The sequence below is a fragment of the Cyprinodon tularosa genome, unplaced genomic scaffold (genome assembly GCF_016077235.1).
Source record: "Cyprinodon tularosa strain WSP-4 unplaced genomic scaffold, ASM1607723v1 ctg563, whole genome shotgun sequence".
NCBI lineage: Eukaryota > Metazoa > Chordata > Actinopteri > Cyprinodontiformes > Cyprinodontidae > Cyprinodon > Cyprinodon tularosa.
The window spans coordinates 326,902-354,298 of NW_024039300.1; the positions used below are offsets into that span (position 1 = coordinate 326,902).

Sequence of the window (27,397 nt, forward strand, 5' to 3'; positions counted from 1 at the left end):
ATCATTTGATTTGTGTTTTTGAATACTTAAAGGTGGAGAAGACAATCTTTTTTTCCGGGTGAATCATCTAATTAAGTGGTCCTCCTAATTGTAAGTCATTCTGGTGATATGTTTACGTAAGGCCATCCAACATGCTCACCCGGTTAGCTATCTTTTTCTTCGCATGCACACTTTCAGGCATATATCAGTGGTGAGCTACGGTTCCAGACAGTCATTGAAGCTCACCTTTCTCACTACGGTTCTTTGAAAATGGTAGAGGGTTGTAGGAGAAAAAGTGTCTACGAAGTGTATGAGCAGAGGAGAAAGGCATGAGAAGAGGCAGATATGTCCCAGAATGCTTTGTGCAGAGAGCTCTCCTCACAAAGCATCATGGGATTTGCTGTCACAGCGGCCCACTGTCACTAGCCGACAGCAGTGACTAATAAAGATGTCGCAGCACCGCGCAGAGGAGGTTGTCACCAACGGAGCAAAAAGCAGTGATCATCTGTCTGAACGGTCAGTTAACTGAGTTTGCAGTAAAGTCCACTATATCCTCGCTGCTCTATAGTGATTGAGGGATTTAGTGGTTAGAGCGGACTTTAGGACATAGTAAGCTTGTATAAGCTAGGAGAACAGCAGCTTTTAAACAGAGCATGCACGAGGAGAAATGGGCTTGTGCATGCTCTCGCACAAGCACTTTTTCAAGTGGAGAGAGCGGGTCTTTTCAAAAAATCGCAAAAATCCTTTCACAATACTTTTAAGTCATTCATAAAAAAGTACTGCAATATTTTAATTTGAGTAGATTTTTGAAGTTAAGTAGGTTTCCTCATCTGACAAACATGTCCTTTGGACAAATGAGAACAAATTAAAGAATCCTTTTTGAAGTAACTTTTACTTGTAGTAGAGATTTCACTATGATCATCAATACTTTTACTCAAGTACTACTGTTGAGCACTTCATCCACCACTGCACACGTCTTTCCCCCTTTCTCTCCTCCTTTTTCCTGTCTACCTACTTTCAAGAATAAAGGCTGCTAGAGCCTTAAAGTAATCATAAAAAAAAGGAAATATGATCCAAATTGAGCGCCTACGCGATTTGAAAAATTTGTTTTGTTAAATTGTGATTGCATTGCTAATTAAAATGAATTGCAATGTGTGCTTTTTCCCATTTCATATAATCCAGTCGTCCTGTGAAGGCCTCCAAGGTCTGCTAGAAAACAAATACAGCTCAGGGATCATATAGAAACCAGACATATTAGTGATTAAGTTCTGAAGTAAATTAAAACAGAGTTATGTTTTAAAATAGTATCACAAAGCAATGTCTGACAATACAAAGAGAGAAGCAGAGTAAACCCTGGAGGAGCATTAATAAACCGCAGCAGGTGGGAGAATCAAAAGGCATGTAAGGAAGAAAAGATGTGGAAGAGAATCCTGGTAAATATTTTGCTTCTTATGAAAACCATGATGTTTGAAGAAAAACTAAGGCTGCTTCTGCAATGAAGGTCTTAATGCCAATTTTTCTATTTTTTGAAATTAATTCCCTTTTGCTTGGTCATTCCTTTTTCTTCTTGAATTTCTCTTTATAAATGTCCTGTGCCTCCAGTCTAAACGGTTTGCAGCTCCAAACTGAGCTGCATGCACAAAACATCAATAGCAATGATGTCACACACACACAGGTCCAGGGACATTGAATAAACAAGTGTAATGTCTTTTTGTTAAGTGTCCAGCTGAAGCCGTTTCATGTGTCTGCAGGTGCTGAGGGGAAAACTTAGAATAAAGAGAGAGCAAAACTCTTTTACTTCAGGCATTTGGGGAGATTTGGCTGCCAATTCAGCAAGTGGTCTGTTTGGGTGAAAGGATTGATTTAATTTAGCTTCAGTTCAGTTTCTTTATATTTACAGCACATCATCTCAAGGCGATTTACAGAGACTATTCTATCAGATCAGCCAGACAGATTGGTTAATTTTTTTCTATCTAAAGTAACCTAGCTGACTGAATCCAGTCATTTTGCAGGATTTGCTCTTCATGGATTATTAGCATGTGGCATCAGTAGACCAAAAGTTTGAGTGACTGTTACTAAGCACTGAAAAACAGGCTTAACTCTATTATCTATAATTGAACTTTTTGATGGTAGTAGAACAGCTGATATTTTTCTCCAGGATGATGTGACAGCCAAACAGGAACAGACCAGATGAAGCTACTATAACAGGAAAAAGCAAATACTGCACAATTAGAGAATATAAATAGTTGGAGCTGAGTGAAGAAAAGTGGTCCCTATGTCCTTCAGCAGCCTAACGCTACAAAAGCATTACTCGGGGCTGCTCTGGAAAAAACCTGGGCTTGTCATAGTTTGGGGTTTGATTCTTGGTTTAATTAATACTGTTCTGCGTGTCCTATTCTATTTTGTATCAGTTTTTCTAGTGTATTTATTCATTGTTTCTACTTGTGCTCTGATTATCCTAGTTCCTGTTTACTCCCACCCCACAAGCTGCCATTCTCTCTCTCTTTCCCCTCAGTCTCCCTGCTGCTCTATACTCTCACACCTGCAGAAAATTAGCCATTCTGTCTTGGTCCATTGTTTCAGACTTCACACTATTTAAACTCCTCTCCTACTTTCACACCTCAGTGGTTCCTCTTGTTTATGTGGCCACTATACTCCTGTCGATCCCTCCTTTTTGTTGTTATCTTGATACCTGCTTTTGTTGACAAAAAGATAAAAAGAAATACTTTTTAGAAATGTGTTTGTGGAGAACCAAAAAAAAAATATAGAGCCATCTTTCCTTGCCCTTCAACTTCACAATTATGCACCACTTTATATTGCCCTTTTAATTAAACTCAAAAAGTCACATAACAGTTTATTTCTGTGAGACATTTCTAACAGCAATAATACAGTAAATTAAATTAAGAAGATAAGATAAACAATACAATGAATAAAATTATTAGACAACATAGCACAGATGGAACTCAAGACCTAAATGGATTGTATAATAAAAAAAGGGAGAAATTTGTGTTTCCAACATGAAAAAAGGTGGAAAAAAGTAAAGTATATTTTGGAAAGCACCGAAAAAATTATCAGTTTATAAATGCATGATAATAAAATCAATCTGCTGAAAGATCACTGGTGTTCTAAATAGCTTTTTTAGACAACAATTCAGCTGCCAAGTGTAATTGTAAAGGCAGCATTATTTTTCCAAATAACATTTCACAAAAGGTGTTTAAACAATAGAGTATCAACTGTAAAAAGAGGAATCGGGACATTAAATCATTAGAATTGCACAAAAAAAAAAAAAAAGAAGAAAGGGAAAATTGAAAAAGGAAGCAACTGGATGTTTTAGTCCACAAGAGGAAATTGATTGCATGTTTCCTTTTGGAGAGATCTTCCTATCTGCCTTTGACTACACTTATATAAAACCTCCAACTTCATGAAAATAACGTCACTGCAGCTCATTTAGGGGCCAGAACTGATGAGAAGTTAGTAAAACAGCATCTAACACTGTAACAGCTCCTGCCCTAACACGGATCTCTTTCCACGGAAGATCGCATCTGGAAGTCAGCCAATCGTTTTTTGGTCACTCTGAGCTGCTGAGATTTAGATTGGAGTGGGGATGTGCTCACCAGCTGTGAGATTAAGAGAGACTGATCGATGGGCTCTCTGATTGGCTCTCAGTTCGTCTCAGCAGCATCCTGTCCCCTAAGTTCTGATGGTTGTCCTCGACTGAGCCAAAAGCAATTGTCCCTCCAAACAGGGGCAGAATAAGATCACTGACCTGAAGCTGAAGGGCAACGCCTGGAGCTTCTGTCTCCATCCGCCTGGATTCCTCAGAAAGATGGAAAAATTGCATCAATTTGGATTTTTCTCCAGTTGTTGAGAAACCTTTTATTCATTGCAGGTTTTCTGGTATATTTGTTATTAAACTCTTATCTATGTTTGTGCTGCTCTCTAGCAAGATATAACCTGTCAGTCAAATTCAGTTTGAGGCTGTGTGAAGTCCTTTCTCGCTCTCGTCTCTGTAGGTGGAGCTCTTTCTTTTGGCAAAATCCCAAGATGTATCCCCTCATCCTACAGGTTTTTTCGTTTGTTTTAGAAAATAAATCTCTTGCATAAGTCTCTTATTTTAAATAGCAAGGTTGTTCTTCCTTCAAGCTTTGAGCAGAATGTCAGGCAGCATGAAAAAGCTGCCTGTATATGATCAATAATGTAATGTGTGTTTAGTAGTACCCTTCCAAAAATGGGAAGGGTACTACTAAATTTAATACCTGATAATTTACTATATATACTATGCACTCGTAATATTGAAACTAAACCAAAAAGCATTTTGAAATGATGAATTTAAGGCCCCCCAAGTCTTATGGTGCGTTCACACTGAACACGGTTTCCACACTGTCCTTTTTTGATTCTCTAAGGTTAGCCTCCAGTGGCTATCCCCGCACCTCTCCCCCGCTCGAGTGCTTTGTCTGCCTGCTGGAGGGTTTCTCCGATGTACCACTGTCCTCCTATGATCCTCAGCAGTAGGACTGCTGCAGCGCTGGTTCCAAAAGCCCTTGCCTCCCTCCCCCATCATCCAGGCGCTGTCATGAAGATTGGGCAGATTGACCCACTATTTGGGCGAGACAGATGTTGGAAAGTTTTAAAACATTTATTAACAAGGGACAAAGCGAAACAGATGGAAAACAGATCAGAACAGATAGTTGTGAGATCCTGACCAGGGGTTCCAATCCGAACAGGAACACACAGATCCAGGATTCCAGGAAACTACGGAGCATTCAGGCAGGGTTGTAGTTCCATGAGTCCAGCAGCAAGCCCAGGCAGACATGCTCAGATGGAGACAGGTTGAGAGGAACAGACACAAGATTTTAAACTGGTTTCAAAAAAAGAGCCAGGCCTACAGGACTTAAAACTAGCTCCCCCAGCACGCCAAGCCAAAACTGAAACAGAGTGGGATCAGTGGAGAAGAGCCAGGGCACAATCAGGAGACACCAGACAACAGAAACCGTCTCTAACACTGGCCTTCCAGAACAGGAACATGATCTATTGAATACACAAACTAACAAAACAAACTAATGCAAAAACATACATAATGATCTGGCCCTGATAGCTGGGCAGAACCAAATATAAAGCAGAAGGAGGTGGTGGATAAGATGAATAATAATTAGTCAGTGGGGGAGGATACAGCAATTGAGTCAAGCGAGCAATTAAATCAGCTATCAGGGCAGATTATGACAGGCACAGTTCTTGGGGTCAGTGATGGTACTCTCCAATCTGGTCCCATTTCTGTAGAATTAGGTTAACCCACCCAAACAGCGTGTTCGACTTTCCACAGCAAAACAAGCTGTGTGACTTGATGGATAAAGTTCCTGTCCACCATGTTAGGTTGAAGTAGATTTATTTTTAATGATTTTAGAAGATAATGTCCCCTGCACTATTTCAAAAGTGTGTTTTGGTTTCCTGCACTTTTTTTCTGTCCAAAAATAATGTTATACTACAGTGCGCAGACACTTGTCGAGCACTAGGACCGAGCGGAAAACCACAGGTCAAGCTGAAGCCAGCTTCCCTGAGTTTAGTCCACCCACGAGCTCCTTATTGGCCCTCCGTCCTTTCTTGTGTGACTGGCTGCCCCTCCTGAGAAGCTCACTCCACAAACATCTGATGCACCACTGAATCAGGTCTGTGATTGGAAGGTCACAGAGCTGCTGAAGTCCTACATGCTACCATAATTACAACTGTAGGGCCACAAGTCTTTTTATCTGCTTTCTGTTACATTTTGGATTTTTGAAATATCTTAAATGGTCTAGGAGTTACGGTCTTAGAGAAGAACGTTGGTCTGCAAAAGACGACAGTTAGTGAGGGAATCTGCTACTGTAAATTTGGCATTTTTTTCTTCTCTTGGGTCATGTAATAAAAAAGAGTTGTAATATCAGATGTATTATTTTACACAGATCTTTGAACTGGTGACATGTGCGTGTGTTTGGTTATTAGCAGCCAGGACATCTGAAACAAGAAAGAGAGACATAAGAGTCAAAGAACTGTGCAACACCCCTCCTAAAACACCCTCACTGGCTTCATAAAGCAGCATATTCACTTCAAGAGATGCAAGAGACAGCGGAGGAAACAAACACAGAAGAACTAATAGAAAAGACGCTGAACTTATATTTAGAAGTTATGTTCAAAAATACTTGCACCCCCCCCCCCCCCCCTTGTAGTTTACATGTGTATGTTTTAAATAAAACTGCAAGTACTAAAATACCTATTCCTATTCATCATCTTTATTTTTATATTATAATTATACTCTATGTCAGTGTTTGTTTTCTATATACTATCCCAATACAACACTGAGGTTTTTACATTTAACATGACTTACATAAGTATTTTTGATATGAAATTTTATTCTCATGCCATAAAGTTCTGCATCTGGATGCAGCTTTTATGAATTTGTTGTCATTTTACCTCCCTCGGTTAATTTCTTCAATTTTCGGAATCTAATTTGCATCCCTTTAGTTGCTTTCAATCATTATGTGATCCTTAGAAGAAATTAAAATCAAAATTACGATCATTTTGCCTTAAACAAATTTTGGTCTATTTATATTGCTATATATTTTCTTCTCTTTGCAATTTTTAATTTACAACCAATTACAATTTTTTTACCTTATTGTGACACCTTATTATAAGTTCTTTTAAGGCCTTTTTCTTGCTGCTCTGAGCCCTTCAAAGCCAATCAAAGTCTGTGCACTATCACAATCCAAAATTGATGTCATATTCTTTTTATATGAAAGTACTGTGAAAAAAAAGCCACTTTTAATCAAAATTGAGCCCAGATTATTTTAATGTTTTGAAATGACTCCCCATCAGTGAAATGCTGCAGAGTCAAATCAAAGGGCTCACTTAAATTGCTCTGTAACAAGCTTATCATCTACCATGAGCAGAGAATAATTATCCACCCCCCACCCCCCATCCCTATCCCCCCACCCCATGCCAAAAGCTATATCTTTTGATATCTGTGCTGCCATCTAGTGGAAAAACTTCAACTCATTTGTTTCTGAAAATTGCTTCTTGCCTTTTCCATCCTGAGACGAGCTATTTTTAGCTAAAACACACATGGAAATTCCTCTTTCTCAGAAGCCTTGCAACAAAAGCCTCCTCTCGTGGTCATCTAATTAAAGTTAAGCTCAAAGCACCAGTGCGGCCCACTGAAGAACTAAAATAGCCAACATGTTACGCAATCTTTAGCTTTAATTTCCTCTGGTACAAGCAATGTTTTTAAAGTATTTACAAAGGGAACATTAGTCTGCAAACTTCTCTATATAAGACCACATTTATTATTGAGTGCAGCGCCTTAAGATCTTAACTCAAAGAGTTCATGGCCTTAACTGGAATGTAATCATTTGGCTTCATTTTATAGCCTTTACTGAGGACACATAGTGTTGAATATACTCACAACACACAATACCTTTCACTGGAGCATTATGTATCGAAGATGATCCTGCAAAATAACAACATGGAAATGGAACAAACAGGACATGAAGACTTCTTAATGAGAGTAAATAGTACACATTCATTCCACATGAAAACAGCTTTAGAAACAAAATAATTTTTAGATTCTGAGGAATATCCAAAGGTATTTATTTAGTGGTGCAGAATTTCTTTACTGTCTGGATTTAAAGAATATCCTCCATAGGGACACTGAAAAAAAAAAAAAAACTCTGAGCCCATCCCTGAAACTAAGGCATAAGAGAATAAATGAGCCACATAAATGTTGGAGATGCTGTTTCCATGTGGGCAACTTCTGGAGCTAAGCTAAATATAAACCCAGCAACTCCAGAACTGTAGCTGCAGGAGAAACATGCTTCTCCCTGACTGAATATGGCAGGTTTGCAAAGTTTAATTTTGACAAACCGAAGGGCTTTTTGAGCAATGCTTCTTAGACCAGAATTAGCTAAAGGTTGAGATTCATGGTCCTCTTCAAAGTTTAAACTAAACACCTAGAATAACTTCTTTAAGATACATTAGAACACATACAAATTGATGGGTAAACAATTAAAAATGGATATAAAGCACTAAGCAGCTGGTAATTAATAGCAAACTGTGACATGCTTAGTGAAAAACAAACGGAGGGTGGTGGAGAGTTGATAAAACTATTAACTAATAGATATAACTAATAAACAAAAACTTAATACAATATCAGCTCAAAAAATATTTACATTAGTAAGCAAAATTCCAACAAATAACATGAAATTAGCAATTGTTGTTGCAACCAAAGAACACATTTTGTAAACTTACATTTGAAAAAAAAAAAATTTCAATCCAAAAATGAAACTTGTTAATAAAAACACGAGCGCTAGAGTAACTTAGTTTTCACAGATTTTTATTGTTTTAAATGATTTTTATTTTATTAGTTTGCAAATTGGAATCTTTTCAACTAACTTTTCCCACATAACATTCTGGAAGTAGAAAACATTTTAAAGAGCGAGAATCTGTTTTGGGTTTGAAGTGAAGAGAATATGATCTGTAAAATGCAATTTGAAAGGAATGCAATTCGTAAAAAATCCAATCTGAATAAGATAAATTATATAAAATAACATATAAAAACATAAAAATTGGAAAAATACATATGGAAAACATAAAATATGAAAAATAACATTTGAGAAAACAGAGTTAGAAAATATCCAAGATTACTAAAAATATTTCTAGATTGAATTTTTTTTCAAATTTTCATTTACAAAACAGGTTCAATAATGGAACAAATTGCACTCTATATATTTATATGAATTGGAAAATACTTTCACAACCATATACATGATATTTTATTGAACAAAGTAAAAGTTAGAGTCATCAATAGCAACAGTTTGCTAGAAGTTAATAGAGTAGATTTTATTTAACAAATAATAAGATGCACCTTGTCTCTGAATGCATGCACACATGCTGTCAGTTGCTGTTCATTATTATTCAGACAGTACTCTATTCTTTGCTGGTGTCTTTTCTTTTTCACCTAAGAAAATAGACTTTTTTAGTGAAGTATGTCATTTATTATTAACCAAACTGTCTTTCCTTCCTCTCTGAGATGTGATTTTCTTCTTTGCTGTGCACTTTATATTCTAGGATTGTTTTTCTTTCATCTAATTCATTCCTTTATGTAACAAAGGGAGTTCTACTGTATTCTAATAGATTTTAAAACCAAGCAGGAAATTATTCTGATGCACAAGAAGCAAAGTTCTAGCACAGGACAGCAGCCTGACAACAGAAACAAACTAGCTGAATACAGAATGTGATCATTTAAATTTTATACATCATATTTTTGCAAAACAGCAGACTGCAAAAATGTTCTCATTTGCTTCGGCTCCTGTTGGCTGGCTGTCATCACCATCCTGTGAGCGGATCTAATGAGAGCCTATCTGGAGCTGTGCAAAACAAAAACTTAATCTAAGAGTTGGCCAGAAGAGCAAATTTTTTTATCGTTGGCTATTCTACCACAAACCATTTATCATATGTAGTGTCATGTTGCAAAACTGTCTAAGAGTTCAACAGGAATTGCGTAATGAGTGAAAGAAAACAGCCATATATAAGCATTGCAGTTGGATTTAGGCTTTAGAGACTGATTTCCTGCAAACATCTCCTCTATAGATCCTTTAGACCCCAATAAACCTCTGATTGCTTGATAAAAGCCTCTTCTGCACATGCATGTTTCACTTATTCACATATTTGTCTTTTCTCTATGTAGTTCAGTTGGATTTTTTGGCAGTGAATTCATGATAAGGGTACTTGCATTTAAAAAGTGCTTAATGCAGGAATTCTTTTTTCTGCTTTGACACAGTGATATCAAACAAAGGCGCTAAAAAGGACATGCAGTTTTTTTTGTTTGCTTTTTTTTTCATTGTTGTTTTTTGCATGTTGTGGGTGATCAACAAGGATTGGTCAAGCACAAATTTTAGGACATGCTGTTTGGTTTCACCACACTAAAATGAAGAGATCACTTCAGTTCTACGCCATGTAGTTGGAGGCAATAATGAACATGATTATTTTTCAGATAATGTCTATAATTCCAAGTATTATGGTTCACTTCACATTGGTAGCCTATCAATTTGCTAAAGGAAAAAAATGTAAATAATAACTACAATTGAAGTGAAATAGGAAAAATAAAACACAAGACATGAAAAAAAGTGTGTTTTTCGATTATGACAAAGACTGAATTTTTTATTTTATTTCATACTGTATAAATATGTTTAAATACCCACAGAATCTCTGCTCCATCATCTTTTATTGTTACTATACCTCCTTTGTAGCAACGATGAACACAGAAATGTTTGGAGGTGAGTTTACACCCCATTTAAAAAAAAACAACAACAAAAAAACTGAGGTCATAGTTTTGTTTCTGGAGAAATGCTTTGCATGTAGTAAATGTTAACATTGGCATATCCTCCACCCATAGAGTTTTGCAGTTTGATCAATATTGTATGATCTCTGCCTGCTGAATTACATAAACCACTTTACGCCTTTTTTGAAGGTTTGCTGTATTTGCACCTTTTTTCATATTAAGAAGCACAAACCTTTTGAAGATCAGACCCCTTTGTGTGAATATTTTCACTATGAGCACTATGTTAACATAATCTAAAGCAGATCTATAGAAATACAAAAGTTTTCCTCCTAGTTGCCCAACCACCAATTGTTACATGGGGTTAACCATCTGTGCTATTCATGAGAAGTGATAGAAAAAGCAGCCATTTTTTTTTTTTTGCAATATTCATTCACAATCTAAGGTGTTTTAAAATTGTGTTTTTCTGCTCATTCTCATCTAAAAATATCCCCAATAATTAAATCCAGTACCACCAACAAAAAACACCTAAGTTGGAAACGAAACCCCTGCTGTGTTTAATGATGTGAAGAGGTTTATGATAAAAATCAGAGGTCCTGTAACTCTGGAGGAGCTGCATAAATCTGTAACTCAGGTTGGAGAATTAGACGACATGACATATATTAGCTGTGCCCTCTCTAACCCTGGGCTTTATGGAGCAGCAGAGGTGAGTAGTAGCTAGATTTGTTTATTCAGTTACGTTAACTTTGATAATTTTTTATAAAAATGTTCTTAAAATATAGTTGAGTAGATTTTGAACATAAAAACATAATTATAAGCAACTATCCTTCTCATTGTTGTACTTTTATATAACTGTTCAACCTCCAGCCACTAGGTGTCAGTGCTGCACCCATGGCCCTATTATTCAGCTTGTGTGATACCAGCCACAGCAGTGGAGCAATATCAAGATCTCATGAGGTTTTGCAGAGCTATGCTATTAAAAAATATATATATATATCATCAATATATCATCTTTGTGACTTATCGAGATAAATCTGGATAAATCATGTCATGATCAATTTATCGTGATACATATTGGATCATGAAACTTTGCCAATTCACACCCCTGAAAATGAGTATTGTCTTTTATACAACCTTTTTGTTGTTTAGTCATGTTAATCTGCTGAGATGTCTATAACATGGAGGTCATGGTGATATGCAGCATATGTTGTCACTAGAGTTTGCACTTTTCCAGCGTGCAAACTATATAAACCTTCCCTTAGCAAAAAGTAGTTTATTCAAGTATACTAAAAGTGCACTAATTTCATACTTAAAATCAGGCAATGCACTTAGACTTTACTTATTCTAAACTATATTTCATATATAACAATAATATGGTCAAGTGTACTTGACTATACTATTGTTCACTTTATTGTTTACTAAAGTATATTTTAAGTATACTTTAGTAAACTTAAAATGTCCCAATTTAGTTCAAAGAAGTATTACTTTAGTAATACATCTAGTACACTAAAAGTACATTGTTCTGGTATACTTTCTAAACTTATACTTATACTTAAGTATTCTTAATAGAATTTACTTTAAGTATACTACTTTTTGCAAAAGGTTAAGAAATGGTTTTATATTGACACACGTTAAAAAGAAGCTTATTGAGAAGATTATTTTCTTCTTGCCAAAATCTTTTTATTTGTATTCATTACTTTTTTTAAGTCTTAAAAACAAAAGAAATTTGCACAAAGCTTTATATTACGGTTAATCTGATTTACATCATTTTAAATAGTAAAACGGTTGCAAAATACATGAGTACACTTCTTAATGAGTACCTTTTTACTCTTACTTGAGTATTTTATTGGATGGCTACTTTTTACTTCTATTCGGGTAGAAATATGTTGAAGTAGTGCTACTTTTACTTAAGTACACATTTTTGTACCCTACCCAGCTACGTGAAGGAGTAGAAAGAAGGAAACCATTGATCAAAGCTGCTCAGGTCAGAAAAGACTACACATTTTGGCTTTCATAGAACACCATGTGTGTCTAAGATTTAAAAAAAAAAGCGATGGACACTCTAAGGCATTTGGGGGGACATCATCATTCGGTCGGGATTTTTGTCTTTTGCAGAGATAAGTTGGACAAAGTTGAGAGTTCAAGGAGCTCCAAAATCCTGGAAGAGAACTGATAAAAAACACAGAAAATGTTCCAGCCACCTGACGAATACAGCCAGAACCACAAGGTAATAGGGCCAATCAAAGCATGTTATTGTCTTCAAATGGTTTCCTTAAAGTCCAGATTAAATGCTGGTGAGAATCTCTCACAGGGCTGTTATTCTTCACACATCAGTCTATAGACGTGCAAAGATAGAGGAGATAAAGAAATGTGGTTCTACAAACTATCTACTTGGCAAGGGTGAACATTTGAGATTTTATGCATGAAAAATGATTTTAAAACCATGTTGTATTTTCCTCCCACTTTACAGTGATGCACTGGTTTGTGTTGCTCTATCAGATGAAATCTAAACAAAGTCCCAATCCACAATTGTCAGGTGGAAACGTGAAAACGTTTGAGAACTTCCAAGGTGCTGAATGAACAGAGAGCTTTGCTGCTTGCCTTCGGCTCGGTTTTGCAAAATCAGCAACCCCCCCAAGGTTCACCCAGCTTGTCTTCACGTCACACTGATTTTCTCCTCTTGCCAAAGACATTGTTGATGAGTTTGGCCATGGACTTGGAGCCGCTGTAGCGCCGCCGGTCGGCTCGGTACTTGAGGTGCTCCATCACCTGCCGGATGAGCTGGGTGAAGAGGTTGGCGATGTCCTGGTAGCTCTCGGCCGCTGACACCTCCTGGAAGTTACAGCGGTTCTCATGCGCCAGGCTGCGGGCTTCCTCCTCTCGTACCTGGCGTGCATGGCAAAGGTCCTGCTTGTTACCCACCAGACATACGGGAACGTCCGTGTCCCTGAAACAGTTAGATTAAACAGATAATGGAATGTTATTGCATCCTGCAATTTGACACATAGTTTTTTTTTTTTTTTCATTTATCAACCGCATTTTAAAAGCCTGAACCCAAAACTTGTGACTTCTGAGTGTGAGGCATTTGTTTTTTTTTCCATTTTCACAAGTATACAGACACAATATCCAGATCCTGTCCTTATTTTTATCATGAGTTAATGATCTCCTCCTACGCTCCCTTTGCATCTCCCTATGCCTCTGTATGGGGCCAGGCTGCCTGACAATTGCAAGCGGCATGTTTTTCTGCACATGCCTGTAGGATTGCAGGGAACCCCTTGTTCGTCATCATGAATCATTAATCAGGACGCACCAGGCTCTTTGGAGACATTCCACAAACCCAGACCTGTACAAAGACTCCTGTTTATCCTCAAAGACACGACTGAAGCTTTATCTTCATCCTTTCTTCCTGCTCTATTCTTAAGATGTCTTGGTACAGTGGATGTAAACAAATCCAACCATTTCCTATCTACCCTTGCATGAATATTCTCTCAGTAGTATGGAAGATGTTTTAGGGGTTGTCAGATACATTCCTCTTGGAATGACTGGCAGCAGGATTTCTGATGGCCACATTTCCCACAAATCTTTTTTAGACAAGAACATGAACACACACTTTAAAACAATTGCATCATACCAAGCATGTAGGTGGACGATTGCTGATTGGGGCTGTCTATTAAGAATTTGGAAACATTTTAGTCAAACCATATTAACATAACAGAGAGAATAGCAAAATTTAAAGGGACCTAATATTGTGTCTATGGGGTGAATCATGTTCCTTTAGTGTTGCAAGCAAAGCAACGCTTCAGTAAATGGAAATAAAAAAACAACACATTTTTTTAAACTGAAAGGAGAAAAATATTGCATCCAAAAGTGAAACTCGTTTTAATTAAAAAAAAAGTTTGCTGTTTAAGATTTTATTTCTGAATTTTTCTTTCAAATTAATATCTAATATTTCATTTTCCAATTTTTTAATTGTTATTTTTCAGGTTATTGTTTTAGAAGTAGGCTGGCTGTTTTTAACGCTCGACATTTGTTCACACTTTAATTACCTTTACTGCAGAGTGAAGGACACACTACTAACTACTACCAAGTCAACACTGAAAATAAATGTCATAATAGAGAAACAAGATATCAAAGTTAAGCCCTGAGCTCTATATGCACAAGGAAATTTAAGCTGATGTTGACAACTCAAAATGATGAGATAATGTAAGTTTCAAAAACAGTTAAAGGCTGAACTGAATTATTAGATATAGTTATAAATTGCACCTTAACAAAGCATGACATCAGTTCATTTTTATATGTGATTTTCTGTTCTTTATGCCAGTATGCATAGTTATGTTGCCTCTGACCCTTTGCTGTTGTCTGAGCGAGTCTCCCGGATCTGCCGCAGGATGCTTTTGGCGTTGATGAAGGAAGTGCGGTCGCTGATGTTGTAAACTACCACGAAGCCGTCTGCCCACTCTACTGGCTCCTCCAGTATACACCTGGCCTCAGAGCCCTGCCAAAAGGAGAAATGTGCTTTTATTTTGAAATCTCTCTGAGTATTTGCTCCATTTTTCTGCTGGCTTATTTGCTTTAGAAGAATGAAAACATCTTTTCTTCAATGTTCTAGGCTGCCTTTACAGAAACACCCCATGAATTTTACATGTGAAAATCATATGGAAATTAATGCACCACATGGGAATCACATGGAAAACTGCATTTATATGTGGATGTAGACCATTTTATGTTAAAAGCACACCTGAGTCAAATGTGAAAACATAAATCATTTCACATGTTTTTGACATGTTTCTATGTGCAATAGAAGTGCTTCACTTGTGACCTGCATGTGCTCTCAATGGAAATCACATCTGTTAACATGTGTGCGAAATTGGTTTCGAATGTTTTCAATGTGAATCACATTTGCTTTTAACATGGAACATCCCAAATCCAAACAAATTTATGTGCTCTTACATATGATTCACATGTGGATTACATGTTCATTTCATGTGTAGTCCATAGGTTTCACATTTGGTATTGACATGTGCCACATACATGTGATTTACATATAAAAATCTGAATCATATGTAATATATGTATATGTCACATGTTAACTGTATGGATTTTACATGTGATTTTCACATTTGAAATTTATTTTATTTTTTGCATGACAATAAACAAATATTTAGACATGTACAGATGGAAAGGAGGGTTTTAAAAATAGCATGATCTTATGATATTAACATGGGGAATGTGCTGCACATGTGAGAAATACAGTATCACAGTGCCACATGTGATCAAGTTAAATGGAACATGAAATAAATGGACAAAATGTAACCCATATGTGGAAGATGAGAATCACAACCAAGGGTCATGGGACTTTAAAAGAAGGTATTTTTTGAAAATGACTTATACTCCTGCATGTTTAGTTATTAATAACTCAGCTTCTTGAAGTGTGCTATGCAGTTTTTTATTGCTGAATGTTTCCTATGGGGGCCTTGTACAAAAAATTCAGTTTACTTGACAGATTCCATATTTGGACATGTTACAACGACAATGTTCAGAATAGGTGGATAAATGGAAGCAAGATTATTAAAAACTCAGTATCAGAGACTTTTGGCAAAAGGTTTTCGAAGACCAAAAAGAGAGAATGCAAACATACTACACACTTTTCAAATAGGATTCTGTGAAAACTATACATAAAATACAATAAAAATAATTTAGACGTTTTTAAATGGCTCTCTGCATAAGCTGCTATCTTTTTTTTACTTAACTTGAACATTGCATTTTTTTCCATGAGTATTGCACAATATTTTCTTTCATTTGATTATTTTCTGCTTCAGAGCTTAACTTTTAAATAGTTTTTCTTTCAGGTTACTAAATCTATTCCGGTTTTTCCTAGCTGCATGTTTTCACCATGGTCACACCCAAATCTCCTCACTGTGGAGCAACTAAGGTTTTCTTTTTCCCTTTTTCCTCTATTGTTAAAACAAATAGAGTGCAGAAATTCAAGTTGAAGAAGGCTTTACTGCCTTGGAGTGCATTTTGTTCCATTATTGCTGCAAGAAAAAACATGTTTTGTGGAAATGGAAGTTTAAAAAAAAAATCGAAAATGAAACCTTGAAGAACTTTTTCAGATTGAGTTTTATGAATTGCACTATTTTTAAATTGCATTCTAAGGCTGAATCCCAAACTGGCCCCTAAGAACCAATCATAAGCAGTAAACCTCTGTTTGTACGTTCCCACGGAGGGTCCACCACATGAAGGTCTATCCCATAACTAGTAGTGAGTAGGGCGAGTGGACCCTTCAGCCCTTAGATAACTAGTCTGCGTAGTAATGGCAAAGGAAAAATGTGCATTCAAATGTAAGTTCCGCTGGTTTGCTGCATCTTCATCACACTGACAGAAAATTTACCAGTTAGGAAAATTAATCCAAAAATGGAAGGTCCTCTCTGAAATAGTTTAATATGATTGGAGAGATTTATTTTCAAGAAAATGGCAAATGTTTTATTTCATTACGCCCTGCGCCACAGAACTACATCCACGCAGATGGGACATCACTGTGTTGCCATAGAAACAACTTCCCTTTCCCTTGGAGGGAAGAGGGCTTCCCATACCCCCCATGTACAATCCAGGCGCCTTCCAGAGCTGTGAGTGGGTCTTTATTATGAAGGACACTTGATAGTTAAGGGTCAGTGGTTAGAGGTTGAGTTCGGATTCAGGCTAAAGATCACACTATTTACTTCAAGCCCAATGCAACACTCCCTCTTGACCAATAGAAATGTTGATGCTAATGTCCATATGGACCAATCAGAATGCATCTTCACTCCTCACTGCAGAGGGAAACCTGCCTTTAGAAGGCACCTGGATTACAGGTGGTGGGGTATAAACAAGAATGGGAAGCCCTCTTTCTTCCAAGGGAAAGAGAAAGCAGCTGTTCCTATGGTAACATAGTGATGCCCCAATGTGCCTGGCTGTAGCTCTGTGGAGCAGGGTGTAATAAAATATAACATTTGCCTCTTTCTTATACCTAATCTGTTATTTTTTTGTCAGTATCAGTGCACTAATGCAGACTCACTATTTAAGGGCTGAACGTCCCTCTGGCCCTACCCACTATGGGGTTTAAGATGGCCCTTAATGTGGAGGACACTTCACGGGAACGCGCAAAGAGAGGGTTAGTGTTTAGGAGACGGTTTGGGATTGGGCCCACGAAACACATTGTGAATTCAATGCAACACATAAACACCGTCTGAAAAAAAACAAAAACATTAAAACTGATCAAATCTGTTAAACATAGTTTGAAAAATGAAATCTGAGCGAAGAATACGGTTTATAATTATTTGAAAACATAGTCTGATAAAACAGCAAATTTAACTCTTGAAACCTTTTCTTAAATTAAGAAGTGCTTCATTTCTGGATTGCAGTTTTTTCTGATTACAAAACATATTCTTTGCAGGAAAAATGTAACAAATTCGCTCCATCTGGTGCAATCTTTTTGAGTAGAAAGTTGAAAAGAAATGAAGACAGGTAAAGTTAGTTATTCAAAGTTAGTTTTAACAGTTCCAGTCATGTATGTAGGCTTAGTTTGTTGTGTTTTGAAATATAAGAGGGAAAAAAAAGACATGGGGCATGTCTGACTGTCAATACTGGCTCTGAACCCCTTCACTTTATCATCCACATAGTTTTATTGTACAGCTCAGGTCAGAAAGTCAACATGTGGACTTATTGCTCCTTATCGGAGGGTGGTGTTATAATGTGTCTAGCTAGCAGGGACAGTAACTGGCTCTTGCTGTGCTGAGCCTCAGGGTATTCCAGTAAAATGCTAACTGGTGTAGAAAGGTGTTTCAGTTCTTTTGTTCCATGGAAAGAGAAAATAAGCTGCTCAAATGCCTTCTTCTCTTCCAAGAAACAGCCTCCAACATAAATCGCCTCCGGACACTCTCATAAACCCTCTGGATCTTCAGCTTAAATGCAGCAGAAAAGGAACACGTGCCAGGAAATATATGATCTTGCTCACTAAAGGTCGCTTCCCCTGCAGACCGAGAGTCTGCTTAACTATTGTTGTTAACTTCAGCTCTCTCTTTCAATAATGACATAAGAAAACAAAACTAAATGAGTGTAAGCAGGATTATTTATATTCCTTGACTTTTTGTTCCACATTTTAACCTTTAGCATGTTTTCTTTTTTTATCAACTCTGAGCAGCTCCCCTATCCCTGCTAAAGAAAAGCATCACCTCATTACTTTCAGGCACAACTATTTTTCATCTGGAGAAATATTGTTGAGAAGAGTCAGTTTTCCGCTAAATATACAGTCTTCTTATAAACAGCATATAAAAATTGTGTGACTTCTTTCAAATCAGATTAAGGAATACACAATTAAAAGTTTTCCTGTTAACAAGCTCCAACTTGAGCTATGAATCTTTGCAGCTTTTCCAAAGACACTCCTGTTTGCTTCTCTGATTGATGCTCTTCTCACCCTTTGTTTCAGTGGCTGGCAGTGGTTTTCTGTTTGTGTCATATGCCTTCCAATGTCAAACAATGAACTGCACAATGGAGTGAATTTTGTACCATTATTGTTGCAAGTAAAGAAAACATTTTGTTGATGGGAATTAGAAAAAGTGCGGGCACAAATGAAGCATTGAAATCACAAATCAAATTCTCTTCACTTGTTTGTCAGGTTTTCCACTGGAGTCTGCAGTGTAGACACATTTCTGTTGGTCTGCTGGATGTTAGCAGCAACATTTTTATTGGTCAATGTGCATGTCAAGAGCGAGCATTTGTTTTGGGCTTAATGCGATAAGAATTTGATCTGTAAAAAACTATTTGAAAAGAATGCAATCTGTAAAGCTAGGTTTGAAAAATAGGAATTGGAAAAAACATCTCATTTGAAAATGTACAATATGTAAAAAAAAAAAAAAAAGTCTAAAAAAAACACTTTTAAAGAAAAGGAGAAATAATGTAAAGCAAACTACTGAGGTAAAACCACTAGAGATTTGTCTTTGATCATTTCACATCATTGTAGTACTTTATATTGGCCTATCACACTAAAACTTTATTAAATATATTGTGGTAAGTTTCTCATTGGAATATGAACATATTTAAAATATCTATATATTTTTATCATCAGTCAAGGGTCTAAAAATGTACAGATGAACTCCTACTGCAGCAGAACTGGAGAAATATGACAAAATGTTTAACATTCAATATATACTCTTATAAACTCTTATTAAAGATATTTATAAATAGAATTTAACGAGTCATAACTAAATTATAGATATCTGTTCTAGATATTGGACAAGTCAGAATGATAATGATGATAGGATGTCTTCAATAAAAAATCATAATAGTCATAATGATATTACTAATAGTCAAAATAATGTTATAGATATCTATAATGGTTGTTCCGGATAGTTAGACATACTGATAAAATGTTAAAATGACTTGCCATTTCCTTAAATATCTTACCCTCTTCCTTTTTGTAGGGTGATCAAATGTCTGGTTTTAATATTTTCTAGGTCTTGTAGCTAGTAGAAAAAAAAATGATGGCAAGAGTGACACATCAAAAATTAGGTTTAGGGATGAAACCTTGGTAATTAGGGTTAGTGCATAGCAGATTGGTAAGGAGAATCCACAACAGCACCTCGAGTCACAATATATGTTGGGTCACATCGGACATTTAACCACCTGCTAGGAAAGGTGATTATATCTCATATGAAGTTTAATTTTGAAAGGTAAGAGCATGGGGGCCATAGCTTAAGTCCACCAGACATGCACCATGAAGCGAGCACTATGAGAAGGGATGTATCCAGGCTGCAGTCATACTTGTTTCTTAAGGTTTGGGTAACATTGTTACTCTCATGCATCTAAGATTATCAACGAAGAATGAATAAACCAGGGAAGGGGGGATTGGTAGTCTGGATTCAGGCCACATTTTGGCAGTTCTGCATCAGGGGGTCTAAAAAGAACAGTCTTTACTTTGAGTATATCTAGTAATAGATGGAAATAAAAGAACTCAAAACAAAAACCTAAAAAACATGTGCAGAGACTTTTCTTCTCCCTCAAAACTATTAAGTGATGCAAACTATACCTGAGAGCAGGGGTCGAACACTTCCAGATTCAACTGCCGACCGTCGATTGATAGCCTCTTATGGTACAAGGAGTCTGTCAGTGAGATAAAAAGGCAATATTGATTGACTTTCAGTAATTACAATTTTATTCTATTGGATTAATATATTTAATGTTTTTGAGAGACTATAAATAAAACTATTATGGTTATCATGTTTGCAACAGACAGTTAGTCTTTTCCCTTTGACAAATGGTATCCTCATTTCATCATTGTTCCCTTACTTTTTTGCTTTTAATTTGCACTAAACCATCCAGTTCATGCAGTGGTATGCACAAGGTTTGGCAGGTGGGGCGGTCGACTAGAGGATTTAGGTTAGGTTAGGTTCCTACCCCCACAACCCTTCTTCAATAACAGATAAATAGATTATTTTTGATATTTTAGATTTTAACCCCCTGGCTGACCATTCAGGGTATACCCCGCCTCTTGCCCACAGCTCCCAGTCACCCCATTAGGGAACAACTTTACTCTACATTCATCCAATCATTCATTCACCCATTCGCACACACACTGATGATTGTAAACTTCATTGTAGCCACAGCTGCCCTGGGGCTCACTGACAGAAGTCTGCCGTACGCTGGCCCCACCAGGCCCTCTGACCACCATCAGTATGCAATGTGGGTGAAGTGTCTTGCACAACGACACTGAAAGCTTAAACCGGCAACCCTTCGATTTTGTTGCAAACTCCTACATACAATGCCACTGTCGCCACACTGTCCTCCTTATTTTAAAATGGGTTTAGACACTTACATAACATTATTGTTTATCTGTTTCCTAATATGCACATTACATCTGATCGCAAAAATATGACCAAAAGAGTCTTTTAAATATGTTTGCTAGCTACTAACTCCAATGGCCTAATAGAATTGACAAATCATTTAATAAAATTGTATTTTACCAAATACTGTTTTATTTACCTTCTTGGATTTGCAATTGATTCGAACCCATTTAAATTGTTCTAAATTAATTTGAAAGCTAGTTAGACTTCATTGCAAACTCTTCAATAAAAAAGACTCTCAAACATCACATCAATCAAAAATATATTTTTTATCCCTTTTCCTATCTTCACATAGCAACTTATCGGTTCAATAGAGTTTCATCAGTTTAGTCAAATGTTTCAATTGAAATATGTTTGAATTTGAGTAAAATGATTTTTGTTAATGAACCCTCATATGTTGAAAGGTGGTTGTTTTGTATTTATTCCATATATATGCAGAGTTAACTGTTAGAACTTGATTTGGGCTTGTTTACAGAATAATACATGACAGTGTAAAAGTTATTTGTCACAACCACATTTAATTGCACATCAGGTTTTTGAGACTAAACTTTAAAAAAAAGAATAGGAAAATCTGAAAACCCTTACTTGCATTCGAGGCGTATTCCCCAATAAACCGTCTGGTCAAGAACCGCACAAGGACAGCTGGAAGTAACAGAACAAGAAATAACATCAACATCAATCACATAATAATTACACTCTCATCCTTCACAGGTGGCAGGAGTGTTAAAAAATAGACCTTCATTTATCTGAACAGAAACAACACAGAGTGCCAACAGTCTCTGGGGCTGGAGAAACATTGCTTTGCTGGAATGTTCATAGGTATATTTGGCAAAATGAAAGGATGTATTCACAAACAATCTCTGTTTGTTTCTGCATTGAGAGCTTCTCAGGAAACCGACTGATTGGACTCGTTCTAGTCCCACAGACAATAGGTTTTAGTTATGGGCTGAGGTCCAAGAGCAGAACTTTAATGAAGGTGGGCCTCAACAGGGGTCAGCCAGAGAATACACGCTGGCCACACACACACCCCCATGTGAACTCTGTAGGTACATTAGGTTAATCATGGATGCATTGTAGAAGACCAAAGACTTCCAGCTCATTGTACTCTAACTTCAGAAATTCGTGTTGCCATCAATGCAAAAAGCGATGCAAGATGTGCTGTGAAAGCAACAAGCAGAGCATAAATCATAATAAATGGACGCAAGAATGCAAGAGCAATCTCCAGAGGCTGCAGACCTTCCGTAGCTGCGGCTCCACCACTCTGCCAGGCACTGAGATGTAGATGCATGGAGCCAATCAGTCTTTTCTACCACTGAGACTGAAAACTGATATCTACCACAAACCCCCCACTGGTGTCAGGAAAACTTCACCACCCACTCATTTTGATTTGCAACAGCAGCTAAAACAAACGAAAAAACAATCTGTAACGCCACCTAGAAATGCAATGTAAATAGACGCAGTAAGAAATGAGGAACACCAACAAGCTATTTAAAATGCCTTAAATTACAGATAGGTATAAACTTCATGTGAGCATGATTACAACGTTGTAGCACGCCGTTTTTAAAGGCGGTCTGCTTTGTTTGAATCTCAGAGATTTAGTTTGAAGTGATCTAAACTGTTGGAATGAGAGGGAACATCATGGTCCCATCAGCCATAAAACGCCCCACGCATGTTCTGCCAGGTCTGGCTATAACAGACCAAAAGATACTATCGAAAATCTCTTAAAACCACTCGATTGTCGTCTTGGCTATTCCTCTTCTGATGTGTAAATACGTGCCTGTACATTTAGAGAGAGAATAAGGTTTAATTTCCATGGTAAATGTACAAGGAGGAGAAATGTTCTTTCTAAAATGCTAGACTGAAGTTTCGGACACCAGAACCATCCAGTTCACCAACACTGTCACTATCAGGAGACAAATTGTTAAGAAAAAAAATCACTGATGAATATTTGCTGCAATGAACACTTGAACATCTCAAAGCTAAAACTAAGCAGTGAGACAAGCTCTCTCCTAACCAATAAATGAGGCTCGTAGATGGAAGAAGTGGGATTCTAAACTCAATCAAGAGGATTGTGTACATCGAGTCTTACTTTTTGGATTTCCTGATAAAAATGGGAACTTGAAAGAAAATATTTATGGCATTCTCACTTTTGCTGCAAGGAAAAATATCTTGATGCAATAGACTAGAACAAGAGGAGCTTGTGTTAACGGCTTGCCAAGGGCACTGCTGGGCTTAGTACCGTTATATCTGAAATGTGGGGATTTCACTCAAAAACAGACTTTTCCTCGAGGTTTGGAAATCATGCTAGGACTATATTAAAAACCCAGAATCTCAGCCATTATACTTTAGGAATTTGTTTCACTTTATTTTCTTGTTTTTTCTACCTTTTATACTCCTGTGTTTTGCTCGATACTATGAGTCTGAGCTGTTATTTAATTGAGTTGTGCTCTGCAGCTTTAAAAATCTAATCAAAAAATAAATAAATATTAGGAGGAATAACACAAACTATTAAGGGACAGCTTGGCCAAACCTCCTTCTCAGTTAGAAAACAACTTTTTGTTGATATGGAAAATATTATGATAAATATATATTGATATAAATAAACCTTTTTTAAAGAATGTAATTGTCATTATTCTGGACGTTTTGGTTCTGTTTAAGTTTTCTCTTTGATTCATCTCTTTCTGTTTTTTCTAGGTCATTGTATTCATTTCCATTTTGTGTTATTCTAGTTGTTTTCTGGTTGTATTTTGGTTCCTATGTGTTTCTTGTTTACTCTGTTGCCCCCTTGTATTAGTCTCCTTTCCCCTAGCGCCCTTCTAGATCATTTATACTCCTCCTCTGCTGTTACTCAGTGCTGGATTATCTTCATTCCTTCCTTAACCTATGTGTCCAATTATTAGTTATTTCTGGATTTAATCTTCTGTTGCCACCATTGGCTCTTAAATCTGCAAAAAAACATCTAAGGTCTCTGCATTTGGGTCCTCTTCAAACCTCCACCCATCCTGACAGAAATTTATTTAATACGAGGTCATGTTTTTCCCAATTACTGAATTTCCTTATGCAACATAGATATTTTTTTCTGAAAAGCTTTGAATTTAAATGGGAAAAACAATTGGGTGACTCCAGATAATAACAGTCAGAACAAAACTATTAGCCTCACGGATACTAACAGGCTGACGGAGCATCAAACAGATTAAGGGATTCTATGTGATGAACTCTGCAGATACAAACTAAAGGTGGGAAAGTTAGTTACAGTACTCAGTAACTATATTTACTTAAATACCTTATTTTGACAAAACTAGACTTTTGAGGAGAAGTTTCATTGTAACATATTATTTTACTTTTACTTGATGTCAAAATATAGTTTCTCTTATTTGTGTCCAATTTGTGGCTACTCTATCCATTGTAAGTAATGTTATTAAAAAAAACAACCTTGTTTTAAAAAAAGTTTTCCAAACAATGAGACACAGTTAATGTTTATGTCACCTTTTTTATGCACACACTTAATTGAACCCACCATGACATTTTGTCATCAAGTAAAACATAGGAAGCAAATATGGCCATTGAAGGTGCTGATTTAATGGGTTTTATGTTAAAAACAAAGTTATTTTGGAAAAGTGTTGTTTCATCTGCCTGGATTTTTTTTTTGTATTGCAGTATTTGTGCTTACCAGAATTTTCTCATAACTTTACATTTGGGTTTATTGTATTACCTAACTTTAAATATCAGATGTTATGATGAGTTACTCCTTACCTGAGTTGTCTTTTTACCAAATACTTTCTTTCTCTTGGGTAAAAATATGATGTGTTACTCTTACTTAAGGACAATGTTTGGATACTCTACCCACCTCTAGTACTAACCGGGTATTCGCTCCAGATTGCCTCTAAAAATGTAGCAGCGTCTGGGTTGGCAAACTAGCCAAAACATTTATTTTGAAGCTTATACTTTAATACCTTGTGGTCCTTTCTTTAAAACAGTGGAAAAGTGCATTTGGGTCATATTGTCAGTTCTTTGCGACTAAAACAGATCTCTGCTTGGCTCCTTTTCTCTCCTCTGGCTAAATGTGTGTCCAAAAAACTGATTCTAAAATCCTTTATTTGGCTTCTAAGTATCTCAGGATTAGTGAGGATGAAGCCTTTTCAGTCATAACACAAAGAATAGAACATGAAGCCCAAATATTTCTTAAGCTGACTATTTTCTTTTGTGTGTGTGTTTTTTTTTAGCTTTCATGTGATAATATCACATGAAAACTCTGTGTGATAATGAAGAACACAAACAGTGTGATAACTACAGAGCATGATAGTTTTATGAACTACAATGAAACAAAAATAATTACAATGATTGATAATATAAGTAAAATAATGAAAAGAAACATCTAAAATAAATCTTCATGCACAAAGTTAGCTTTTTGAAATGGATCATTGAAATAACTAATTTGTTAATGAGGTCTAATTTAGCAGAAAGTAGCTGTGAATACCATCGTTAGGCAGAGGCGGGTCGTAGATGGTTGCGTTTACTCAGTTACATTTACTTTAGTAACTTCTGGGAGTATTTCTCTATGTTGTATTTTCAACTTTTACATGAGTAAAAAATATTAATTATCGCTGCTCTGACTTGACTAAAACTGTGCTTCTCTCCCCATCTTGAGTTAATTACTCAATAAATAACAGATTAGACTTTGTTTTTGTAATCAAGCTTCATTGGTTTCATGCTCTTTTCTGACTACAGATCCCGCTGTTTCATTTGAAGATAAAGTGAAAATACAATAAAGGTAAAATATTGTCAGTATTGATCATTTTTAAATGAAATAAATATCTATTATTAGCAGGATTAAAAGATGAAAGAAAAAGAATCTTCTTACCACAAAACATGTTTTTAGTCTCTCTTACTAAATAACTGTGATATTATTCAATTATCTTAAAACTCTCTGATAAATTATTCAAATTATTAAAAATTATATATTAAAACTTCTATTGATTAAATTGGTTGAACACATTCTTTAAAAAAAAAAAGAAAAGATACTCATCTTCTTTCTTCAAAATCTTATTTTCCTTAAAGTTTTTAACGGCCCATTTAAAGCCAGATCTTTGTGCTAAAATTATGAATTAAAAAAAAAAACTTTACTGTCTGCCAGATCCACAAAAAATATGTTCAGAAAAACTATGTATTTCATTAAAAAAATTATATTTGTATATTTCTTTTCATAAATAATGTGGTTTCTGATTAAATCTCATTTTAAATTCCATTTGTTTGCTCAAGCTGATTAGTTTTGCTCAAAGGTCTAAATTAAATATTTCAATGTCTTGTGAAGATGAGACAGTATGTTGATTCTGACTATAATAATGAGCATTACAATAAAATAATGAATCAATAATTAGCTGAAGAAAGACAGCAAATGAACTCTGAGCCTAACAGTAGGAACAAAGTTTCTGAACAAAGTGCTGTTGGCGGTTTTTATGTATCATTTATTCAAGTGGGTCAGTTAGAACAAATAGTCACCATAAAAGTATCTTTTTTATTTTTCCGCCTTAGGATTAAATTAGAGAAGAATCCGGTTTGACAGGTTTGAAACACAGAAATCAGAAAAGTTACATTAAGTAATGAGTCATACACTGAAGCAGAAAAAAGGCCTATTCACAGTTATTTTTGGGTTTAAAGCAAGAGGAAAATTAATTCAACATATTTTCTCCTGCATGTATGAGCTGTAAAAGTTGTTTTTGTGGCTCACCGGATTTCCCAGCCCCCTGGCTTCCCAAAAGGGCCAGCTTGATGTCGTTCATGCCCTTCGTCTCGTCAGGTCCTCAGCTGATCCTCTGACTGAAGTTTTGCGTTGTCTGGTATTCAAGTTGGAGTCTGCACATTTTATACTCCTCATAGTCCAGACAGGAGGGTGAAGGTACAGAACGGCCCCTTCCCCCTCTTCTCTTCAAAGAGCTGTTTCACTTTTTAAAGCCAGAGGGAGAGGAGAGAGAGGGGGAAGCAATCCCCCCCTACTCTGACTGGGCTCCAGAAGCTCTACATTATGCCTTTCTCTCTCTTTTTTTTTACTGTTATCCTATAACCCCCCCCCTCCTCACTGTCCTTAACTCGCTTTTCATTTCCTTCTTCCTTTCCAATACAGTACATCTCTTTGCCACATAGGGGTTACTCAAAGGCCAGGACTGACTACACCTATCTTAACGCAGTGACTGTGGCCACAGTGCCATCTGTGAAGATTTCTATCATGTAGATGATGAAG

At 36.4% G+C, this 27,397-nt stretch overlaps 1 protein-coding gene across 1 annotated transcript; it reads right to left on the reverse strand.

Moving 5' to 3' along the window:
• Positions 1-11,821: 11,821 nt before the first annotated feature.
• rerglb (RERG/RAS-like b) lies at positions 11,822-27,142 on the reverse strand. Its single transcript, XM_038305746.1, has 5 exons — positions 26,888-27,142; positions 21,745-21,801; positions 20,346-20,419; positions 14,629-14,777; positions 11,822-13,229 (listed from the first exon to the last, which is right to left on the reverse strand). Exons 1-5 carry the CDS (start codon positions 26,937-26,939, stop codon positions 12,944-12,946), a joined length of 618 nt encoding a protein of 205 aa, XP_038161674.1. The 5' UTR covers positions 26,940-27,142; the 3' UTR covers positions 11,822-12,943.
• Between the last annotated feature and the right edge of the window lie 255 nt (positions 27,143-27,397).